The 22576-nt window shown below is 41.7% G+C and overlaps 1 protein-coding gene across 3 annotated transcripts in view; it reads left to right on the top strand.

The window, feature by feature from the left end:
- The first annotated feature begins 7214 nt into the window (after positions 1 to 7214).
- Positions 7215 to 22576, top strand: part of NUDCD3 (NudC domain containing 3) — a 95512-nt gene continuing 80150 nt past the window's right edge. For 2 of the 3 annotated variants that reach the window (XR_006738294.1, XM_045565205.1), the window contains exons 1-2: positions 7215 to 7689; positions 12712 to 13031. Coding sequence is in view for 2 of the 3 variants with exons in the window: in XM_045565205.1 (XP_045421161.1) it covers positions 7498 to 7689; positions 12712 to 13031 (512 nt within the window). In the remaining variant the exon portion in view is untranslated. The remainder of the gene's footprint in view (positions 7690 to 12711; positions 13032 to 22576) is intronic. The other variant, XM_045565204.1, reaches the window with a different exon arrangement.

Genomic DNA, 22576 nt, shown 5'->3' with positions numbered 1-22576 from the left:
GTTATAAACCTCAGAATACTGTTATTATTTTTCTTTTAGTCAGATACCTTTCAAAGAGATTTTTTAATTAATAAAACTAGTCTTTTATACTTCTCTATTTTTTGTGCTCTTCATTTGTATATATCAAAATTTTTACCTTATGTCATTTTCCTTCTCCCTGAAGTACATCATTTAACATTTTTTTGTAGTGCAGGTCTGCTAGAGATGACTTCTTTCAACTTTTGCATTTCCAAGAAAGCCTCCATTTTTCATGCATTTTTGTGAGATATTTTTGCACAGAATAGAATTGTGGTTTGACATTTTCTTTCAATACTTTAATGGATGTTTCTCCATTGTCCTTGGACTCTCATTGTTTTCAAGAAGTCTACTGTTATTCTTGTATTATCCTTGGTACATAATTTGTCTTTTTTCTCTATCTACTTTTAAGATTTTTCTCTATATGACCACTTTAAAGCAATTTGATGAGTATGTTCCTTGTTGTCATTTTCTTGCTTCTTGTGATTTGGGGTTTACTGAGCTTCTTGGATCATGGGTTTGTAATTTAAATAAATTTGGAACTTTTTCAGTCATTTTATACAAATATTTTTAATTAATTAATTAACTAATTTGATAATAAATACATTTTATAAAACTCTGTCACCCAGGCTAGAGTGCCATGGCACCAGACTAGCTCACAGCAGCCTCCTGCCTTAGCCTCCCAAGTACCTGGGACTACAGGTGAGCATCACCCCACCTGCCTAATTTTTTCTACTTTTTCTACTTTTTAGTAGAGACGGGGTCTCGCTGTTGCTCAGGCTGGTCTCAAACTCCTGAGCTCAAGAGATCCTCCCACCTCGGCCTCCCAGAATGCTAGGATTACAGGCATGAGCCACCATGCCCAGCCTCAACTATTTTTTAATCCCCCACACCAAACCTCAGGAACTCTGATTACATGTATATTAGACCAGATAAAGTTGTCTCACAACTCACTGATGCCCCAGGGTGTGTCTCAGAGACTGTTTGCTAAAGAGAGCATCATGTAATACAACGGAGCCAGATGCTATTCACAAGGACAATGGGAGAAAGACCCCCAAAATTTCAGAGATTTTTGAGGCTGCCCCTCCTATCACAGGCCTAGAAACTCTAGGAGGGCAGGATGGTTTTGGAGGACAGGCCTGGGGTGCCCTCTGTGGGCTTACTACCCAGAGGTGCCTCGGAACTCTGTTCTCCAAATTCTGGCACAGTGCTCCTCAGCTGCCCCAGCTGCGGCTCAAGTGGGCCCAGGTGCAGCTTCGGCTGCTGTTCTGAAGGGCACAAGCAGTAAGCCTTGGCAGCATCCACATGGTGCTAACTCTGCAGACATGCAGAGAGCATGAGCTATCCAGTCATAGTGGCTTCTACCTAGATTTCAAAGGATGCATCAAACACCCTGGGGGCCCAGATAGAAACTTATCACAGGTGGGTGGAGCCACCACAGAGAGTCCCCACTAAGGCAATGCTGAAGGGAAATGTGGCGTCAGAGCTTCTGCAGAAAGTCCACACCAGGGCAATGACTAAGTAGAGTTGCAGGGGTAGAGCCACCACTGTGACCCTAGAACTGTAGAGCTACCAGTGTGCAATCCCAGGTTAGGAGAGCTGCAGTCATGAGACTCCACCTAAAGAGAGCTATGCATGGCCTAATCCCAGCAAAGCTATGGGGGCAGGGCTGCCCAAGGCCTTGGGGGTCCAGCCCCCACACCAATGTGTTCAGGATGCAGAAGGGAAACTGAAGTATAAAACAGGAGGGAGACTTACTTTTGTATTTGATACCACGTGCATGCATTACCTATTCAAAAAGTAAATAAAATAATTTCAAAAATTCACATATTAATATGGTTCATTTTTCACAACTAATGCACCAATATCAATAATAACTACTCACGAAAGTCCATACTTTATTTCAACTTCCTTAATTTTTACCTAATGTCCTTTTTCTATTCCAGGACCCTACTCAGAATCCCACATGGCACTTACTTGTCACATCCCTTTAGGTTCTTTTTGGCTGTGACGGTTATCTCAGACTTTCATTGTTTTTGATGACCTTGAGTTTTGATGAGTACTTGCTAGGTATTTTGTAGGATGTCCCTCAATTGGGGTTTGTCTGATGTTTTTCTCATGATTAGACTGGGTTATGGGTTTTTGGGAGGAAAACCACAGAGGTAAAGTGCCATTCTTACTACATCATATCAAGGATACATACTATCAACATGACTTATAACTGTTGATGTTGACCTTGATCATCTGGCTGAGGTCGTCCATGTCAGGTTCATCCACTGTAAAGTTACTCTTTTTTTCCCTTTCCATACTCTACCATTAGGAAGAGTCACTATGTTCATCCCAACATAAGGAGTGTGGAGGCATGCTTCACCTCCTTGAGGGCAGAGTATCTTTATAAATTATTTGGGATTCTTCTAACAGCAAATTTGCCTATTCTCCTCTACTTCTCTATTCAGTAGGATTTAAATATGTCATATACATACCAATATATATCAAAATATTTATATCTATATCAGTATGGACTCATAGATATTTATTTTGTACTTTGGGTTCTAAAATACTACATTATTTTGTTGCTCAAATTGTCCCAGCTTTGGCCATTGGAAACTCTTAAAGTTGTCTCCTATCCCTTTGTCATATCCCCATCATTGTGGCTTTTTGTTTTGTTTTTGTTTTTTTTTTTTTTAAAAAAAACCCACCTCCTTACTTTGAGGCACTATGAGATGCTCTAGGCTTATCTTGTATATTTTCTGCCCCAGTCCTAGACTCAGCTATTTCTCCAAGGAGCCCTTGTTTCTTCTGTTGGAGAATGATATTAGAAACCAAGATCTGGGGACAAGGTATACTCATTGCTACAGGGGCATTGTCGCTTCTGGACCCCCTCAGCAGAAAGCAAGGAAATGTAATGTGTGTACAAAAACCTGAATATATGTGCATTTTATTAATATTTCTATATGTAGTCATCTGTGTGTATAGTAAGCTAAACATGAATTCATACTGATGTCTGCAATTCTGATCTATCACCACATGGATCATTCTAGCCTCTGTACCTTGCTTACTTACAACCTCTCACTCCACCAGTAGGAAACGTGGCTCCCACCACCCACAATCATTTACCGAATTGTTCATTTCCACTATATACATCTAGTGGTTTCAGAATTGATAACCCATATTCCCACAGGAAATAACTTTATCAACTAGAGTTCAGTGCATATACACAATTCCTTTTGTCTTCAGTTTTACAGACTCCACTCATTTCCAAAGTTATGTAGGTCAACATCTCTTTCCACCACCTTCAGTGGGTTTTTTTCATACATTTGTAATACAGATTGTATTGTCACATTTTGCACCCCATTCTGGGATCCCCCAATCTCCTAAGTGATATTTTTTAAAAAACTGCATGCACTAAGGTTCACTCTATGTAAATTTCTGAGTTTTGACAAATGCATAGTGTCATGTATCTATTATTAATATCATATAGAATAGCATTAATCCTAAAAAGTTCTCTGTGCTTCACCTATTCAAACTTTTCTCACACCCAAACCCTGGCAACCACTGATCTTATACTGTTTCTATATTTTTCCTTTTTCAGAATGTCATATAATTGGGTGGTAGCTTTTGCAGACTGGCTTCTGTCTCTTAGCAATATACATTTAAGATATATAAACACATACACACATATATGTAATTTTATTTATTTTAGAGACAGAGTCTTGCTCTGTTTCCCAGGCTGGAGTGCAGTGGCATGAGCATAGTTCACTGCAGCCTCAAACTCCTGGGCTCAAGTGATCCCCTTGCCTCAGCCTCCCAGGTAGCTGGGACTACAGGTGTGTGCCACCACACCTGTCTAATTTTTAATTTTTTGTAGACACTGGGTCTTGCTATGTTGCCCAGGGTGGCCTTGAACTCCTGGTCTCAAGTGATCTTCCTGCCTTTACCTCGCAAAGTGCTGGGATTATAGGCGTGAGCCACTGCACCTGGGTCCCCTATCTTTTTGGTGATTGATAGCTTATTCCTTCTTATTACTGAATAGTACTTCATTGTGTGAAAGTATCAGTTTGCTTATCCATTCACCTATTGAGGGCACCTTGGATGTTTCTAGTTTTTGGCAGTTATGAGTAAAGCTGCAATAAACATTTGAATGTAGAGTTTTGAGTGGACATAATTTTCAAGCCAGTAAATACATAAGAGCATGATTGCTGGATTGTATTGTAAGATTGTTTAGCTTTCCACTCAATTTTTAAAATTATTTTACTTACTTTTTGAATATGTAATGCATGCATGCATATGGTATCAAATGCAAAAGTAAGCCTTTGTATTCTATACTCCCGTTTCTCTTGATTTCCCCTCTTCAGAGGTATGTCTTATATTTCTTGTGATACTTATGATACTAGAGGAAATTATTCAAAACTTTGAAATTTAGCAAGAAGATGGCTGCATTCTTTTCAAAGTCATACTGAGGTGTTAGAACAGGCTCCCCCCTGGATTCACTAATTTTCTAGGGCAGTGGTTCTCAGAGTGTAGTATGTGGTCCCTGGGGGGTCTCCAAGGTCAAAATAACAATACTATTAATAGTTTGTTATTTGTTTTACCATGTTGACATTTGCAATAATGGTGCAATAATAATGGTGGGTAAAAGTGCAAGTGTCTTAGCAGGAATCAAGGCAGTAGCACTACACCAGTTTGCTAGGGCTGCTGTCACAAAGTACCACAAACGTGGGTGGCTTAAACAACACACATTTATTCTTTTATAGCTCTGGAAGCCAGAAGTCCAAGATCAAGATATTAGAATCTGGTGAGGATTCTCTTCCTGGCTTGCAGCAATTTCACTGTGTCATAACATGGCCTTTCTTCTGTGTGTGCACAGAGCAAGATCACTAGTATCTCTCCCTGTTGTAAGGATACCACTTCTATCAGGTTAGGGCCCCCCATAATTGCCTTCTAAAGGCCCTCCCAATCACCAGTGTGACTCCAAATATAGTCACATTGGGGATTAGGGCTTTAACATATGAATTTTGTAGGGGGAACATTCAGTCCATAAAAGGTACCAAACTCTACTAGTAGGCATATTCTTCACTGCCATCCATTTATAGTTCAAAAATTGCCAGTTTTATTTAATAATGCTTCTGTGTTAAAATTATAATTTGACACTTGAAAACAAGTCTTGTTAATATTCTGTGTGATTAACAGACAAGTATGCATAAGATACTTCTGCTTCATATTGAAGGACAATGGTTGCTTGCAAAGCACTTGTGCAATTAAGTTGCCAGTTGAGTGAGCTGAACCTCTTTTCAGGAAGTACCATTTTTACCTGAATGACAGAATGAAGTGAGCCTGTTATGTCAAGGAAAACAATTGATAGTATCTATTGTCAATAATAAAGTTCACATTTTTAAGCTAAAATTAGAATTTTTAAAAAACCCATATCCTGCCTCCAAACCTTGACAGCTTCTCAATAATTAAAGACTTCTCTGATGAGTTTAGTGGTGCTTCTAACAAATGTGATTTTTTAATATTGCTTAATGAAATGAGTGAACATTTGGAAAGAGCTGTGTAACAAACAAAATGGACCGACATTTTCAAATGACTACTGCATGATGGTACAAAATCATGTACTTATGTAAAGATCTATTCAAAGTGCATAGAAGAGCAATAAATATTAATACAACAGAGTAGGAAAAATTTACTGATATGGTTTTAGATTCCATATTGCAAATAACCTTTAAGAAACTACCACTTGCAGAATTTTAATGTACTTTTAAAGACAAATATCCAAATTTATTTGAAATGACAAAACAGGCCTCTCATTTGTAACTACCTATCTGTGTGATTGGATTTTTTATATATATACTTCAATTAAAACATATTGTAATGCAGTGAATGCAGAAGCAGATGTGAGAATCTGTCTTCTACAAACACAGACATTAAAGAGATTTCCAAAATGTAAAAGTATGCTACTCTTTTCACTAAACTTTTTTTTTCTTTTTTTTTGAGACAGAGTTTCACTCTGTTGCTTGGGCTCGAGTGCCGTGGTGACAGCCTAGCTCACAGCAACCTCGAACTCCTAGGCTCAAGCGATCCTCTCTTCCCTCAGCCTCCCCAGGGCCTGGCTGACTAAACTTTCATTGCTTTGAAGAACATTTTTTCATAAAAGTATGCTAACATGTAATGTATTTTATAGTTATTTAAAAATGAATAAATATTTTAATTTTCTAAGTTTTAATTTCTAATATGGTAAATATTGATAACCATAACTCATATAAACAAAAGTTCTTTGGAGTCAACAAATTTTAAGAGCATCAATAGTTCTTAAATCGAAAACGTTTGAGAACCCCTGTTGTAGCGTAATTTACCCAAGTCTGATTTTATTTACAGTTTATTATAGCCCATACACCATGAAGATATATGTTAACTTGTCCAATTTAGTTCAGTAGAGGTGCAAATCATTTCTATCCACTAGAAAAGATGACCTATGGTTTTATCATCTTGCAGAACATCAGCCAGCTTTGTATCCAACCTAACAATCTTATGCTAACGTTTTCTCAAAATGTTTACAAATACCCAGTTCCTCAAAATACTCTTTGAACCAGCTTTACCATAGCACTGGTTCCTTCATAAATTAATTTGTTGAATAAATCTTGGACATGTGTTCATTATATATTTGTATAAGTGTCACATTTTTAACTTTTTCAAGATTATACTTTGAGAGATACTAATAACACGTACATATGATGTGCACGGTGGCTCACGCCTGTAATCCTAGCACTCTGGAAGGCCCAGGCAGCAGGATTGCTTGAGCTCGAGTTACAGCAAGAGCAAGACTCATCTCTAAGAGTAGAAAAATTAGCCAGGCCTGCTGGCTGGCGCCCATAGTGCCAGCTAGTCGCAGCTACCCAGGAGGCTGAGGCAAGAAGATCGCTTGAGCCCAGGAGTTTGAGCGAGCTACCATGACGCCACTGCACTATACCCAGGGTCACAGAGCGAGACTCTGTCTCAAAAAAAAAAAAAAATCCATACTACCCACATACACGCATTTTCCCTTACCTGGCCCACTAACAAAAACCTCACCGCAGCCCCAGCTTTTACTACTGGCTCAGGATACTCAGAAACAAGCAAAGATCCACAGACCATGTGACAAACCCTGAGCATCACGTGACGCTTCTCTCACCACAATTCTTCCGCCCGCTTCACATAAGGCGTCTAGACGTCCCTAGCGCAGCAGCCACGGGCCTCCCTGCGCGTAGGAACCCCGTTTGCGGCCCACGTTGGGCGCTTTTAGCGAGGGCCGCCAGAGGATAAAGCGCAGTGTGTCGGCAGGGCCCGGGGAAAGCAGCCCCGGGCCACTGGGCCCCACGAAGGCGGACCAGAAGTTCCGCGACCGCGCAGTCCGGCGGAGCCGTTAGTCGCGCACGCCGGAAGTGGCCCGTAGGCCGGTCTGAGGCGGTGCCCGCAGTGTGCATCGTCCCTTGGCCGGGCGGCGACATGGAGAACGGGGCAGCCGAGCTGTATGACCAGGCCTTGCTGGGCATCCTGCAGCACGTGGGCAATGTCCAGGACTTCCTGCGCGTGCTCTTCGGCTTCCTCTACCGCAAGACTGATTTCTATCGCCTGCTGCGCCACCCATCGGACCGCATGGGCTTCCCGCCCGGGGCCGCACAGGCCCTAGTGCTGCAGGTGAGGCGGGCGGGCCTGCGGCCTGGGAAACCGCCGCCCCCGGCGCCTGCCCCGACTCCCTGCCCCCGCACGGCCGCCCCTCCAAGCTTTCCCAGCCTGTTTTCTCCTTTACCTGGGGTCCTAGGGGTGAGCCTGTGAGAATGGCTTTAGAAATTTGAAGCGTAGATCGGATATCAGGTTATTCTGCTGAGGGAGCAGCCGGGGCCTGCCCAGGACGTCCTGAGGTGTCCGAAGCAGCCAGCCGGCTGTTGAGGGCCCTACTTAGAATGGCGCAAAGCGCAAAGCATACCCGTCACGGTGCTGGGGGCTTCTAGTCAGGAGTGAAATCCGTGCAGGCCAAACAGAAGGAATGCTACTTACAACAGAAACCTGTATCACCATGAACTACCACTCTCTGGAGGTGGCAGGGTTGACAGTGGCTTTGTGTTGATCAGTGGGTGTGGCCGCTTGTTTGAAATGTGACTTCCCAGGTCGAAAACAATCACTGTAATGAGTATTAAGTTTTCAGTTGGACTTAAATGTAACCCGGTTTAGATATATTGTATGTGTGAAGCGCTATTAGTACTCATTCAGTGAAGTTGCACCTCTGAATGTATTGTAATAGTGAGCAAGCTTTTACTGAATGTAGTTGCGCTGTCAGCTGCCACAGGCACTGGTGGTGTGGCTGTTTAATGGTTTCTCTCTCCTTGTAAAACTTAGAGGTAAGGAGAGAAAACACGGAAAGTAATAGAGAATTCTGCAAGGCCAATTATGTGACAGAACCTGTTAGAAGGAAAGGAAATGGTTGAGAAATCAATATGGTTTTGTAGGTGGGACTTTTGATGAGATTGAGGGAAAGTATTCAGCCAAGCACTTTGAGCCTATTTATAGAAACGTGAGAAGATAGAAACACTGATACCTCCCACAGTGCTCTGGCACTTTACAGTTTATAAAGTGCCTCAAATGTTACCTCCTGAAGTCTTACTGCAAGCTACGGGTTGATCACGTGTTACTTTCTACAGTGCCTTCAGGAAAAAACCAAAGTTTAGAATGTCTCCATAACTACCAAGGTAATATGGTCAAATGAGGGCTGGGGATGGGGCTCTATTGGGGTTCAATTTCAGAACTTAAGGCTATTCCTTGTCTTTATCAGTGGCCCAAGTGCCATCTGAATGATCAGAGAGCTGTTGGAGGTAGCCTTTAGCAGGACCTTATGGCAGTTTAATGAAGTCCTGTCATTTCATCTTCACAGTGCTCTGTGAACTGGATAAGGTTGAACTTGATGTACCAATTCAGCAAGGTTAAGTAATTTGACCAAGAACACACAACTAGTTCATCATAGAGCTGGAACTCAAAACTTTGTTTTTTTGATTCCGAATATTTCTACTGTATCATTTAACCATTCCATAGTAGGATGAGAACACTTTTGTCTGGGATGATTGTGGTTTGCAGAAAGGTATGGAGGAGAAAGGAACATATACTGAGTACCTAGTATGTACTAGTATCAGGTGTTTTACATTCTGGGGTATTATCTTATTTAACCCTTAACAACCTGAGACGTTGGTCTTTGTCCTTGTTTCATGGATGAACTGACAGAGATAGTATGCTCATTTGTCTGGTAACTATTTATAAAACACCTTGTAGCTTAAGACACTCCTATAGGTTAGGGTTTGGTGACCAGTGTAATGAAGCAGTGGAAGTGGGGAGCAGGGACATAGGAAGGAGAGGGATGAGTCAAAGATGGTCCAAAGTTTCAAACTTGGGTGACTGGAATAATAGTAATGCATTAACTTGAACTGTCATCTGGGTTTAGGGGAAAAATTTTAGTTTTAGACAAGTTGAACTTGAAATTGCAGACAAGAGTCCCTGTCTATAGGCTCTTGGAATCACAGGACTGGATCTGGCAGGAGATGGGGCAACTGGAGTGGTCTGAGGGAGAGAGAAGAGCCAAAGGTAGAGGACAGGTCTTGAGGAATGATCACAGTGAAGGGTAGGTAGTAAGTTTCACAGAAACCAAGGTGACAGTCTCCAGCAGATGGTTAAGAGGGATGTTGTGCTTTCTGGAAGTGATTCTCAACAATCGGCATTGCCCAAGGAACTTTTATTATTTTTATTTTTTTACTTTTTATTTTATTTTTTGAGACAGAGTCTCGCTCTGTCGTCCGGGCTAGAGTGCCATGGCGTCAGCTTAGCTCACAGCAACCCCAAGCTCCTGGGCTCAAGCAGTCCTCCTGCCACAGCCTCCTGAGTAGCTGGGACTACAGGTATGTGCCACCACGCCTGGTTAAATTTTTTTTTCCTATTTTTAGTTGCCCAACTAATTTTTTCTATTTTCTTAGTAGAGACAGGGTCTCGCTCTTGCTCAGACTGGTCTTGAACTCCTGAGCTCAAGCAATCCTTCCACCTCAGCCTCCCAGAGTGCTAGGATTACAGGTGTGAACCATCTCGCCTGGCTGCCCAAAGAACTTTTAAAAACACATATTCCCTGGATATCTTGGTTGGGTAGATCAGGGTGAATCCTGGGAACCTGTTCTTTTATCCACAGAAGCTCATTTGGCAGGAGGCTTGTAAAGGTGATTTCTGTATTGGCAACGGTTTTGTTGTGGGTAGGACATTACACTATTGAATCAGATTGAGTGACTTGGTACCAGCACAGCTCTCTTGACCCCATACCCCTACTCATCTGCCTCTTTTTTTTTATTTTTTTATTTTTATTTTTTTTTGGTAAAGATGGGGTCTTGCTCTTGCTGGTCTCGAACTCCTGAGCTCAAACGATCCGCCCGCTTCGGCCTCCCAAGTGCTAGGATTACAGGCGTGAGCTACCACGCCCGGCCTCATCTGTCTCTTAATAGTTTTCTTTTTCTGCCCTGACTTGATGGCATAAGACTCTTTTCTGTGGCTCTGCTAAAATTAGGCAGAGAGGGTTTGGATGGCAGTGTTGGGCTTCACTGTTCTAGAACTTGAAAGCTTTCCCCTGCTATTTCGGAGAGTGGACTGTTGGTATAGCGTAAGGCTTCTCATACTTTTCCTACTAATTCTAAAGGACTTGCATGGTCTAGATGCACAGCTTGAATAAGCTCAGCAGAAATGATGCATGTGAAAATTGCATTCCACTTCAAAATTATGTTAGCATGTTTTGAGACAAGAAGAGTTTAGAATGACATGCCATTCATTACATTTGACAAATCTGTGTTCTGGAGTTGAATTTGAGAAGTGTTGCTTAGGAGAAGTCCTTGACATGAGAATTGAGAAACCTGACTATATCCTATTCCTTATGCAACTTTTTGGGAAATTTTGGGAGAGTCATTTCACATCTTATCAGCTGAGAAGGTTAATTGGAAGTCACAGATTGGAGGTCTTTTCTAGCTCTGAGATTCTGTGATTTAGAATGAGTACTGAGAACATGTAGAGATTGAGGTGTCCATAGGGATGTGAGAGAGCTTCCTAGTGGTGTGGATAGACAAGTTAGAGGAAGTTGGATGTACTGAGTGAATAGAGGCAGTGGACATCGTGAGGACCATTAGGTCTTGAGGGCCTGGGTGAGTCCAGTGTTAGAAGTCCCAGGTGTTATGAGAGAGTCCTTGTTGTTGCTTTGCTCATGTGGAGTTAAGATGAAGACCTGGGGCATCAGGAGGATGAGCAGCTCTGAGGGCAAAGGACCCAAAGTGTTGGAAACATGGATGTTAGAAGTGAGTCAGGACTTCAGATTATCTACAGAAGTACAAGTGGGTCTGGTGTCGTTTCCAGTTTTTAACCTTTAGGATTTTATTGATTTTCCTCTGCCTACATCATCTCCTAGCAGTTTGGTGCTTCCCATGTATTTTTTTACTTTTTTCTTTTGCTGGCTGGACCTTGGGTAAGTTGCTTAATCTTTTCAAGCCTTATTTTTCCTCATCTTTGAAATATTGATGCTGTCATCTTCACAGGATTTTTGTGAGGGGCTTGAAAGAATGTTTATAGAAGCATTTGGCACAGTTCATATGTTAGCACCCTTTTGTTCTGTCTTCCTGTGCAGCCCACAGAACATTGTTATTTGATACCTGTCTGCATTCTAGCCCTTTTGACTCTGACTCCCACCCATTTTCCCAGGTTGATCTGTCATCCTTCTTCCCTCTAGCTATTGCAGGAACTCTTGCTGTTTCTTTAAGTGTATTCTTGGAGCTGTGGCATTTTCTCCAGTGGTTTCCTATGGAAGATGTGCCCCTCATTCAAGGTCTAATTGAGACTCTCTTTGTTCCATGAAGGCTCCTTAGATTTCTTTTATCAGAAATGCTCATTCCCACCTACAGTCTGACAGGGTATCGAGGGATCTATCATACCCCACTTGTAACAGAGTTGTCATGTGTGGGTCTATCTTGACTGTACTTTTTTGGTGGAAAGGTCTCAGCACCTTCATGGGTGTGACTGTGTCCCAGAAAAGGTTAAGGACTTGTCTACATACCAGGATTTTGAGTTCTTAGAAGGCAGGAGCTGTCATTTTGATTTTTTTGTGTGTGTGTTCCTTGCAGATTATAGGCATATAGTGGATGTTTATTGAATTGAATGCCCATAGCTCCCTTCAGCCCTTGCTATTTGGTGAAAGATAGCAGCAGTTCAGTAAGCCTCGTGCATTTTGTGGATTGAAATTCAACATTTTCATCTTTTATTTGTGAGTCTGAATTTTTGGGGCCATAATTTTTGGTGCCTTTATAGCCCACAGTACCGGGTCAGTGTGTTCCTTGCATTGTGAACAAGACTGTTTGGGGTCTGTAAAAATAATGACAGCTAAGATCATCTAGCGATGCATCCTTGAGGTATTGTAAATATTGGTAGCCTTGGCTTGTAAATTTTTGATTTTGTTGATTTTAGAACCCTGCTGTTAAAAAGAGTGTTTTCCTGTCCGCTTTTGGTGAAATTGCAGGGCATTTCCATTTTGCCAATGGGAAAACTTTTTGGCCTACTGCTTTCTGGTTTTCTCCTTACCAGCTTTTGCCACATTTCTATAGAATGTGTGGTACTTTGCTGGGCAGATGAACTGATTGCTGGATTACTGTTTGATTTTAGGTATTTAAAACCTTTGACCACATGGCCCGTCAAGATGATGAGAAGAGGAGGAAGGAACTTGAAGAGAAAATCAGAAGAAAGGAAGAGGAAGAGGCCAAGGCTGTGGCCGCTGCAGCCGAGAAGGAGCTGGTCCCAGTACCAGTCCAGGAAATAGAGATTGACCCTACCACAGAATTGGGTGGATCTCTGGAAGAGAAAGTGCAGCCTCCAGGCACACAGGACACTGTGCAGGAGGTTGCCCATGACTCAGAGGAGGCAGAGGCTCCAGGAGCAGTGGCTGATGCTTCTGAAGTCCCTAGGGAACCACAAGCTCTTCCCAGGTAGGAATTCCTGTTTTGCAGCTTCCTTCTTTCTTGCGTGGCATCTGGTAGTGGGGTTTGTCCATTATTCATTCTTATTTTGTAACACACCAATTCTTTATCTCAGCATTTATTTAGCTCTTAATATTTGCAAACTGCATTACAGTCCTTCTGTTACATAGGATGGGAAGTCATTTGGCTTCAGTGTTCTTTCTTTTGCTCCCTTATAAGGTAAGGTAATAATCTGTTGACAGTCATACAACCAGTTGAGAGCCAGAGCCAAAATTTGAGCACTTGGCTCCCCCCACAAAGACCTGACTTTATCTGTGTGTAGAAGCTTAGCCTCAGTGTCCAGAGTCTTTTGTGTTTTTCTCCCTGCAGGAGCACTGCTGGGATCCTCCCACTGTGCTTGAGGTATAATGAACACCTGAGGAGGCGGTCTTACATAGACTGGATTCACATCCTGGCTCTGCCGCTTCCTGAATGTATTCTTGGGCAAGCAAATAACTTTTTTGTGTCTTGGTTTTCTACTTTATAAAGTGGAAGTGATAATTATAGTACTAGCCTTAAGGCCTTATCGGGCTATTGTGAATTTTAAATGAACCAGTGGTCAAGCACCTGATGAGTGGTAATGCTTGAGTATGACACAGTTTCCCTGTCCTGTACTTAGACTCATTTTTCAAGAGTTATGTTTCCCGGCTACTCTAAACTTAGTTATGCAGTCCTCCCCTGCGGTCTGAGTAAGAGGATCTGATATGTCCTGTGTGGGAATTTTGACATTATCTGCCAGATAGTGATCCTCCTGGCCTGCTTTGTTTTTAGGAAAATCTACTTTCTTTCTTCTTTGGTAGGACTTGTTCCCCTGCTACCTTGACTGCTCTTCTGTTCTTCCCACTCTTTGCACTCTCTCTCTGACCTGTTTTTGGGGAGTTTTTGAGTTTAGTTTCTAGTTAAGGAAGCAAAGTGAACACCTTGGAATGACTGCTAAAATATGGAGTAAGAGAAACTAAGTTTTGTAAAGATAGGATGGGGCAAGACTGCAGTCTTAAAGGCCAAGCTAAATAATGGAGTTCAGAGAAAACAATTGTTAGATGGGTGAACCAAGTTGAAGGAGAAGGTGAGGAGGTCTTGAGTATGGATCTCTAATTGAGAAGGGACAAAATAAGGGTTTAGAGTCTGGAAGTGGGAGGCATAGGGTGGGGAGGGCAGAGATCTATTATTTCCTTTTAGCTTGAAGAACTTTTTTTAATATTTCTTTTAGTGCATGTCTGCTGGTAATGAATGCTTTCAGCTTTTGTTTACTGAAAATGTCTTTATTTCATCTTCCATTTCTGAGAATACTTTTGCCAGATATAGAATTTCAGGTTGATGCTTTTTTTCTTTCAGCATTTTTAAAGAATATCATTCTGTTGTTTTCTGGGTTGCTTTGTTTCTGACGAGAAGTGAGTAGGCATTCTTTGTTCCCCTGTATGTGATATATCCCCATTCCTTACCCCCCAGCTGCTTTTAAGATATTCTGTTTATCATTAGTTTTAACAGTTTGATTATAATTTGCTCTGGTGTGGTTTTCTTTTTGTTTATACTGCTTAGGGACTTTTGAGCTTTTTTCAGGCTCTTTCCTCCCTAACCCCTTAAGTCTCATTTCTCTTTGTGCTTCCTTTGGAATAGTTTCTATTGCCCTGTCTTCAAGTTTACTGTCTTTTCTCCTTTAGTTTCTAATCTTTAGTTAAACTCATCTAGTAAATTTTTAATTTCAGATGTTGTTGGTTTTTTTTGTTTGTTTGTTTTTGTTTTTGAGACAGAGTCTTGCCCTGTTGCCTAGGGTGGAGTGCAGTGGCCTTATCACAGCTTACTGCAACCTTGGACTCCAGGGCTCAAGTGATCCTCCTGCCTCAGCCTTCTGAATACTAGTACTACAGGTGTGTACCATCACGCCTGGCTAATTTTTCTATTTTTTGTAGAGGCAGGATCTTGCTCTTGCTTGTCTTAAACTCCTAGCCTCAGGTGATCCTCCTGCCTCAGCCTCTCAGAGTGCTAGGATTACAGGTTGAGCCACTGCGCCTGGCCTCAGATATTGTATTCTCAGCTCTCCAAGTTCCTTTTGACTCTTTCTTATGGCTTCTGTTTCTATCCTTGTTTTCGTTTAAATTCTTTAGTGTATTTGTTATAGCTGTTTAAAATCTTTATCTGCTAATTTCATTATCTCTGTCATTTCTTGGTTTGTTTCTATTGACCAAGGTTTCTCCTGATTTTGGATCACATTTTCTTTCTTCTTTAAATGTCTGGTAATTTTTGATTGGATGCTAGACATTATGAATGCTATGTTGTTGAGTCTCTGGATTTTGTTTTCGTCCTTCAAAGATTGTTCAGTTTTGTTCTTACAGGCAATTAATTTATTTGCAGATCAAATGATCTTTTAGAAGCTTGTTTTTTTAGCTTTGTTAAGATGTTTCTAGGGTACCTTTATTCCAGGGCTAGTTTATTCTTCTAAGACATGGCCTTTTTGGGGATCTCTCCTGAATGCTCCAGCTGTTCAATGAAGTCTTTTCCATTCTGGCTGTTTGAAAGTTGAACATCTTCCAGCCCTGTGTGAGCTCTAGGAATTGTCAAAGTCAGTTATCCAGGAGTTGTCCTCCCTGTCTCATGGAGTCACACTTTACACATGTGCAGTTTAGTATTCAGCCAATGACTCTAGGGGACCCTGTGCAATTTTCTGGGGTTCTTTCTATGTGTAGTTCCTTCTTAGCAGTAGTACTTCTATAAAATAATAAGATAAGAAAATGAAAACTGAATATATAAAGATGTTTGTCTTAATCTGGTCAGTCTGCTCTAACAAAATACTAAAGCTTGGTGGCTTACAGACAACAGAAATTTATTGCTTACAATTCTGGAGGCTTGAGGTCCAGGATCAAGTTGCTAGCAGATTCACCGTCTGCTAAGGGCCCACTTTCTGGTTCATAGGCCATCTTTCTGTGTCCTCATATAGTAGAAGCGGTGAAGGAGCTATCTAGAGTCTCTTTTATAAAGGTATTCTAATACCTTTGTATTGGGTTTAAGATTTAACATGAATTTTGGGACACAAACATTCAATCTAGCATTAACTTCAGTTTTATTTATTCTAGCATTATTTATGTCAGCAAAATTTTGGAAGACTGCTGAGTTTTTATAGTAAGGGAATAGATAAATACATTTATAAAATGTGTTTACTTAATTTATTTATTTTTTTAGAGACAGGGTTTCATTCTGTCACTCAGGCTGGAGTACAGTGGTACGATCATAGCTCGCTGCAGCCTCGAATTCCTGGACTCACATGAAATGATCCCCTGGCTCAGCTTCCTGGCTCAGCCTCCTGAGTAGCTAGCACTATAGGCATGTGCCACTATGCCTGGCTGTTTTAAAAAAATGTTTTGTGGAGACTGGGGCTTGCTATGTTACCCAGGCTGGTCTCAAACTCTTAGCTTCAAGTCATCGTCCTGCCTTGGCCTCCCAAGGTTCTGAGATTATAGGCATGAGCAACCATGCCTGGCCTTTTTTTTTTTTTTTTGGAGACAGAGTCTCACTCTGTTGCCTGGGGTAGAGTGCCATGGCGTCAGCCTAGCTCACAGCAACCTCAGACTCCTGGGCTCAAGCAATTCAACTGCCTCAGCCTCCCGAGTAGCTGGGACTACAGGCATGCGCCACCACGCCCAGCTAATTTTTCTATATATATATTTTTAGCTGTTCATATAATTTCTTTCTATTTTTAGTAGAGACGGGGTCTCACTGTTGCTCAGGCTGGTCTCGAACTCCTGAGCTCAAACGATCCACCCGCCTCGGCCTCCCAGAGTGCTAGGATTACAGGCATGAGCCACCACGCCCGGCCATGCCTGGCCTTTATAAAATGTTTTTAAGGATTACTGACTTGGATATTGTGATGGTCAGTTTTGTGTGTCAATTTGGCTAGGCTGTAGTCCCCAATTATTCAATCAAATACTCATCTGGGTGTTGCTGTGATGGTATTTTTTAGATGTGATCAAAGTCTATAATCAGTTGACTGTAAGTAAGAGTGATTGTCCTAGGTTATCTGAGTGGGTGTGATCCATCAGCTGAAAGCCTGAAAAGTAGAGCAGAGGCTCCCCTGAAGCAGAAGAAATTTCTCCTGTGGACAGCAGCTGCACTGATTTTCTGGAGAGTTCCACAGTGGCCTGCCATGTGGATTTTGGACTGGTCTAGCTAGCCAATCATGTAAGCCAATTCCTTGCAATATATCTCTTAGTAAATACAGTCATCCCTTGGTATCATGGGGAATGGATTCCAGGACCCCCCCTGGATACCAACATGTTTACTCAGATCCCTTATATAAAATGGTATAGTATTTGGCATATGACGTATGCATATCCTCCCATATACTTTAAATCATCTCTAGGTTACTTATAATCCCCAATACAATCTAAATGCTGTGTAAATAGTTGTTATACTGCATTGTTTAGGAAATAATGACAAGTAAATGTCTGTACATATTCAGTATCGATGAAAGCATCCATTTTTGGGGGAATATTTTCGATCTGCTGTTGTTGAATCTGCAGATGCAGAACCCATGGATGTGAAACTCATGAATATTGAGGGCTGATTGTATCTATTTCTGGTTCTGTTTCTGTGGTTGAACCTTGACTTACACAGATATTTTTATGATATAATATTAAGTGAGAAGAAGATTCCAATTGCACAGTCTAATATCAAATTTGAAAAACATTTAAAATTATATATATGCAGAGAAAAAGCCTGAAAGGTAATAAATTATCAATAGTGGTACTCACAGTAGTGTAATTATGATTGTTCTTCATTTTCATCTTTGTCCATTACTCTATTTTCTCTTCCCTCCCTCCCTCCCTGCCTGCCTGCCTGCCTGCCTTCCTTCCTTCCTGCCTGCCTTTCTTCTTTCCTTCCTTCATTTCTTTTTTTTTCTTTCTTTAACAAGATCTCACTCTCTGTCACCTGGGCTAAGTGCAGTGGAGTCATCATAGCTCACTGCAACCTCACACTCCTGGACTCAATGTTCCTCCTGCCTCAGCCTCCTGAGTAGCTGGGATGATAGGTGTGTACCACCATGCCTTGCTAATTTTTTTTTTTTTTTTTAATTTTTGTAGAGATGGGTTCTCCCTCTGTTGCTCAGGCTGGTCTTGAACTCCTGGCCTCAAGCAATCTTCCTACCTTGGCCTCCCAAAGTGCTAAGTTTATAGGTATGAGCCACTGCACCTGGCCTATTTTCTAGTTTTTCCACAATGAGCATACATTTTGTTTTATTAATTTTTTGCATTCCTTTTATAATTTCTAAGATATTTAAAAAGGGCATTTATTTTTGGTTCTGAATAATAGACTAGAATAGCTATCTTCCTGTCTTGTAGAGACCCTAATTTTTAAATTCTTGAACCAATGAGTTGTGTTCCGGATTAGAATTAGAGTTAGTTTTGCGAGTTCTACCCTAGTAATAAGTATAGAATGTGGAAACTTGGATGAGTTTCAGGAAAGTTAACCTTTCTGCTTGGTAGCTGTCTAGTGTTGCTGTAAAACAATACCAGAGGCTGGGTAATTTATAAAGAAAAGAGGTTTATGCCAGGCATGGTGGCTCATGCCTGTAATCCTAGCACTCTGGGAGGCTGAGGTGGGAGGATCGCCTGAGGTCAGGAGTTCAAGACCAGCCTGAGCAAGAGTGAGACCCTGTCTCTACTAAAAATAGAAAGAAATTAGGTGGGTGTGGTGGCGAGCGCTTGTAGTCCCAGTTAGTCAGGAGGCTGAGGCAGGAAGATCACTTGAGCCCAGGAGTTTGAGGTTACTGTGAGCTAAGCTGATGCCATGGCACTCTAGCCAGGGGCAACAGAGCAAGACTCTGCCTCAAAAAAAAAAAAAAAAAAAAGAAAGAAAGAAAAGAGGCTCATGGTTCTATAGGCTGTACAAGAAGAGCATGGTGCTTCATGTTTCTTGTGAGGGCTTCGGGCTGCTTCCACTCATGGTGCGAGGCAAAGTAGAGCTGGCCTGTGCAGAGATCACATAGTGAGAGAGGAAAATAGAGAGGAGAGGGAGGTGTCAGGCTTTTTTTAAACAGCCAGCTCTTGTGGGAACTAATAAAAGAACTCACTCCCTATCCCTAGGGAGAGCATTAATCCATTCATGAGGACTCTATGCCCATGACTTAAACACCTCCCATTAGGCCCCATGTCCAAGATTGGGATCAGATGTCAACATGAGGTTTGAAAGGGGACAAACATCCAAACTGTAGCAGTAGCCTTCGCTCCTTCAGATTAGACTGGTACTGCGAGAATCCTGATCATCTAGCACTTCAAGGACTGGAACATTCTTAGCCTTCAATTACTAGTTTTCCATGAACAAAACAGGAAGTTGTGGCATAGATCTCTAGTTACACCTGCAATGCAGTTTTTTAGCAGATCTGAATATGGAATGTGAAAGACCATCCTTTTCCTTGTTCTGCATGTAGCTGTATCCCAAGTTCCTCCATCGGTGTACACAATGGATCTGCAGTTCTGTTGTTGAGTAATTTAAGATAGTTACTCTTTAAAAGACCACACAGAAGCCCATTCTGGGCGAAATCAGTTCTGTCTGAAATCAGTTACCTAGGGTCTAGATCTTAGATCTAGTTCTAGATCTTAGATTCTGATGACTCCTGTTTGACACATTTGCTGGTGGTTCTACCCAGTATTAGGCACACACTTCCTTCTCTTATTCTATAGTAAAGTCACATCATATGCTTACTTAATTTTAAAAATTCAGCATAGGTGCTGGGGGAAAAAAAATTAAACAGGGTAGTAAAAATTTATGCATTTATATTTTATATGTATTTTTATTATAAGCTGTTAATTATATACAGTATAATTTCTTTGTTTCGTGTTTTATTAAAGTATAATTTACATAACAGTACAATTTACTCTTTTTGGACAGTTTATGACTTTGGAAAAATATAGTCTTGTAGCCACCACCACAGTCAAGATAGATGGCATTTCTATTAGTACCCGACTCCATTGTGCCTCTTTGTAGTCATCTCCTGTCCTCACTCCCAGGCCCTGGCAAGCTTGGACCTGTGTTCTGCCCTAAAGTTTTTGCAGTATGCATTGTTATTTATACATAATTATGTACAGATCTCATTCACAGTATTTTTTGGGTGATTTGGGGGAAATTTGAGAGAAATTTTATCTTGACCTACTTTCACGATTACTCTGTTTTTAGCACCTCCCCAACTAGTAAGCTACAAATGCCTTGAATTTTATTCTTGCTCCTGCCCTCCTGTCGCCAGGACGCGCCAAGTGAAGAGCAGAAATGCTTCCACCCCAGTGTTTATTCCTCAGAGAAGAGAGAGAATTTGTGCATACAGAAATTTCCCTGTTTGCTGATAGCTTTGGAGTATGTGCTTACATTCTGTAAGGATACTTTACAGTTTTTAGAGTTGTCCATAGTAAAGACTTTGTAAAAAGTGCTGTTTGAGTCTTAATGGTTATGTTGTATTAATACTTGACTGGGTGATCAGTGCCTATAGACATGATTAATACTGTGGAAGGAGCGAGGGGCACAAAGTCTGTAGCACCTTGTGTTATAGTTGCTAATCAGCTACCTCTCAAGAGCTGCCTGTTAGGGTTCACCTCTTGGATTCCATCACAGTAGGGTTTGGTGTTGGTTTCCTTGGCATAGGCTGTCAGGTGTCAACAGTCATAGCACCTGCAGTTCAGGCTCTCGACCTGCAGGTGTTGCTGTAGGCAGTGGGATGATGACTTTGCATTTGCTGGTGCTGACGAAAATCTCTAATAGGGTTCTGGGCTTTTCCCTTTATAAATCACTCGCAGAATTCTTTAAAAAACAAAAAGGGGGGGGGGAAGTAGCAATAAGAATGTCAGTTACTGCCTGGGAACAGTTTTCTTTGTCCTGAGTGCTGAGACTGGGTGTCTTTTTTTCCTTGATGATGGACAGAGTACTCCTATGCTGTTGGTGTTGAATGGGCAACACTGTGGGCCCTTGTGCAACCAGGCTATCCCTCCTGCCCTGGACGGGGAAGCAGAGTAGTGGCAGCAAAGAGGGTATCATGGAACTGTTTGACAAGCCTGGTCAAGCATAGTATCTGAGGAAACTGTTCAGTATATTCTCTTGCTTTGCGTGCTGTGGCCTTTGTGCCCCATCTGTTACAGGGATCTAGGTGCTTCTTGGGAAGGGAATGACATTATTTGGAAGAGATATTTCAGTTTTCCTAATAATGTCCATGGCTGATACTTAAGCTTCTTCAGGCTTTTCCCTCCTCACGTGGCCTCCCCAGTGTGGGCGCTCTTCATTTTCCTTGACAGTCTTGTCTATTTCCACCTCATCAGCAAAGTCTTCCCAGCACTCCGTCCCTCTGCTCTCCCCAGTAGGTAGCTGTGCCTCCTCTGACTGTACACTCCTTTTCACCTTGTTTCTTTATGGCTGGCTGTTCCTGCATCATCAGTTATTGGGGACAGAGATTTACTCTGCTTTTCTCACCTCCTAGCCCTGTGTGAAGTGATCACTTCAGTGCATGCTGGGTTCTGTTTCTTAGTGTCTCTTTGGTTTTGTTTACTGCCTTAGTCAGCTTGGGCTGCTATAACAAAAATACCATAGCCTGGTGGCTTATAAACAACAGACATTTATAATATGCAGTTCTGGAGGTTGAAAGTCCAAGGTGCCAGCAGATTCCATGTCTGGTGAGGGCCCACTTCTTGGTTCTTAGACTTCTCTCTTCTCGCGGAGTCCTCACATGGCAGACAGGGCAAATGCCTCTTTTATACGGGCACTAATCTCGTTCATGACCTGTTATCCCCAAAGTCCCCACCTCCAAATATCATCACCTTGGAGGTTAAGACTTCAACGTATGAATAGGGGGGACACAAACATTATTCTACAGCACTAACCCACTTATCATGATGTCTGTGCCCCTTGATGTCCCTCAGGTGGGCTGTCAGGAGAACAGAAAGGAGCCTGTACTCTGGGCCTGGGACTTCTCTCTGTGTGCAGTCTCACACTGCCTGAGAAAGTTGGGTTCCGTCGTTTGTCTTTAAGCAGATTCTTCCTTTCCTAGCTGAGGCTTTTTCAGGTGCCCATTGCAGGAGGCCCCTTTGTAGAGCCATGGGGCCATAATCAGAGTACCCACCCCATAGGCTATGGTGAGGATTGAATGAAGTAAATCCTTAAGAACTGCTTAGTGTAATTCTGATGGAGTGAACACTCAAGTAATCACTAGCTATTATTATTTCTCTTCAAAAGAAAAAGATTTTCATTTTCTTTCTGACTACACTGAATGTACAATATTTGGAAAACACAGACAAGTATATAAAGAAAGAAAAAAAATCCCAACCACTCTCTATTAACTTTTTGGGATATTTTCTTTAGTTTTTCTTATGCATATAAACATGCATACATATATATATTTCTAAAACTCTCTTACACGGTGCCTTCTTTTTTGCTGAACGTTGTATCCTAAGCATTTCCTGCATTCCTTTTGCTGATTTTGAATTTGTGGTATACACTGCTGAGCGTTGTGTGCCTAAAGTTGCTCTTGTTCTTGGACAAGGGTG

The sequence above is a fragment of the Lemur catta genome, chromosome 11 (assembly GCF_020740605.2).
Source record: "Lemur catta isolate mLemCat1 chromosome 11, mLemCat1.pri, whole genome shotgun sequence".
NCBI classification, from domain to species: domain Eukaryota; kingdom Metazoa; phylum Chordata; class Mammalia; order Primates; family Lemuridae; genus Lemur; species Lemur catta.
The sequence above is the reverse complement of the archived record's forward strand: the minus strand, read 5'-3'. Positions and strand labels throughout refer to the sequence as shown.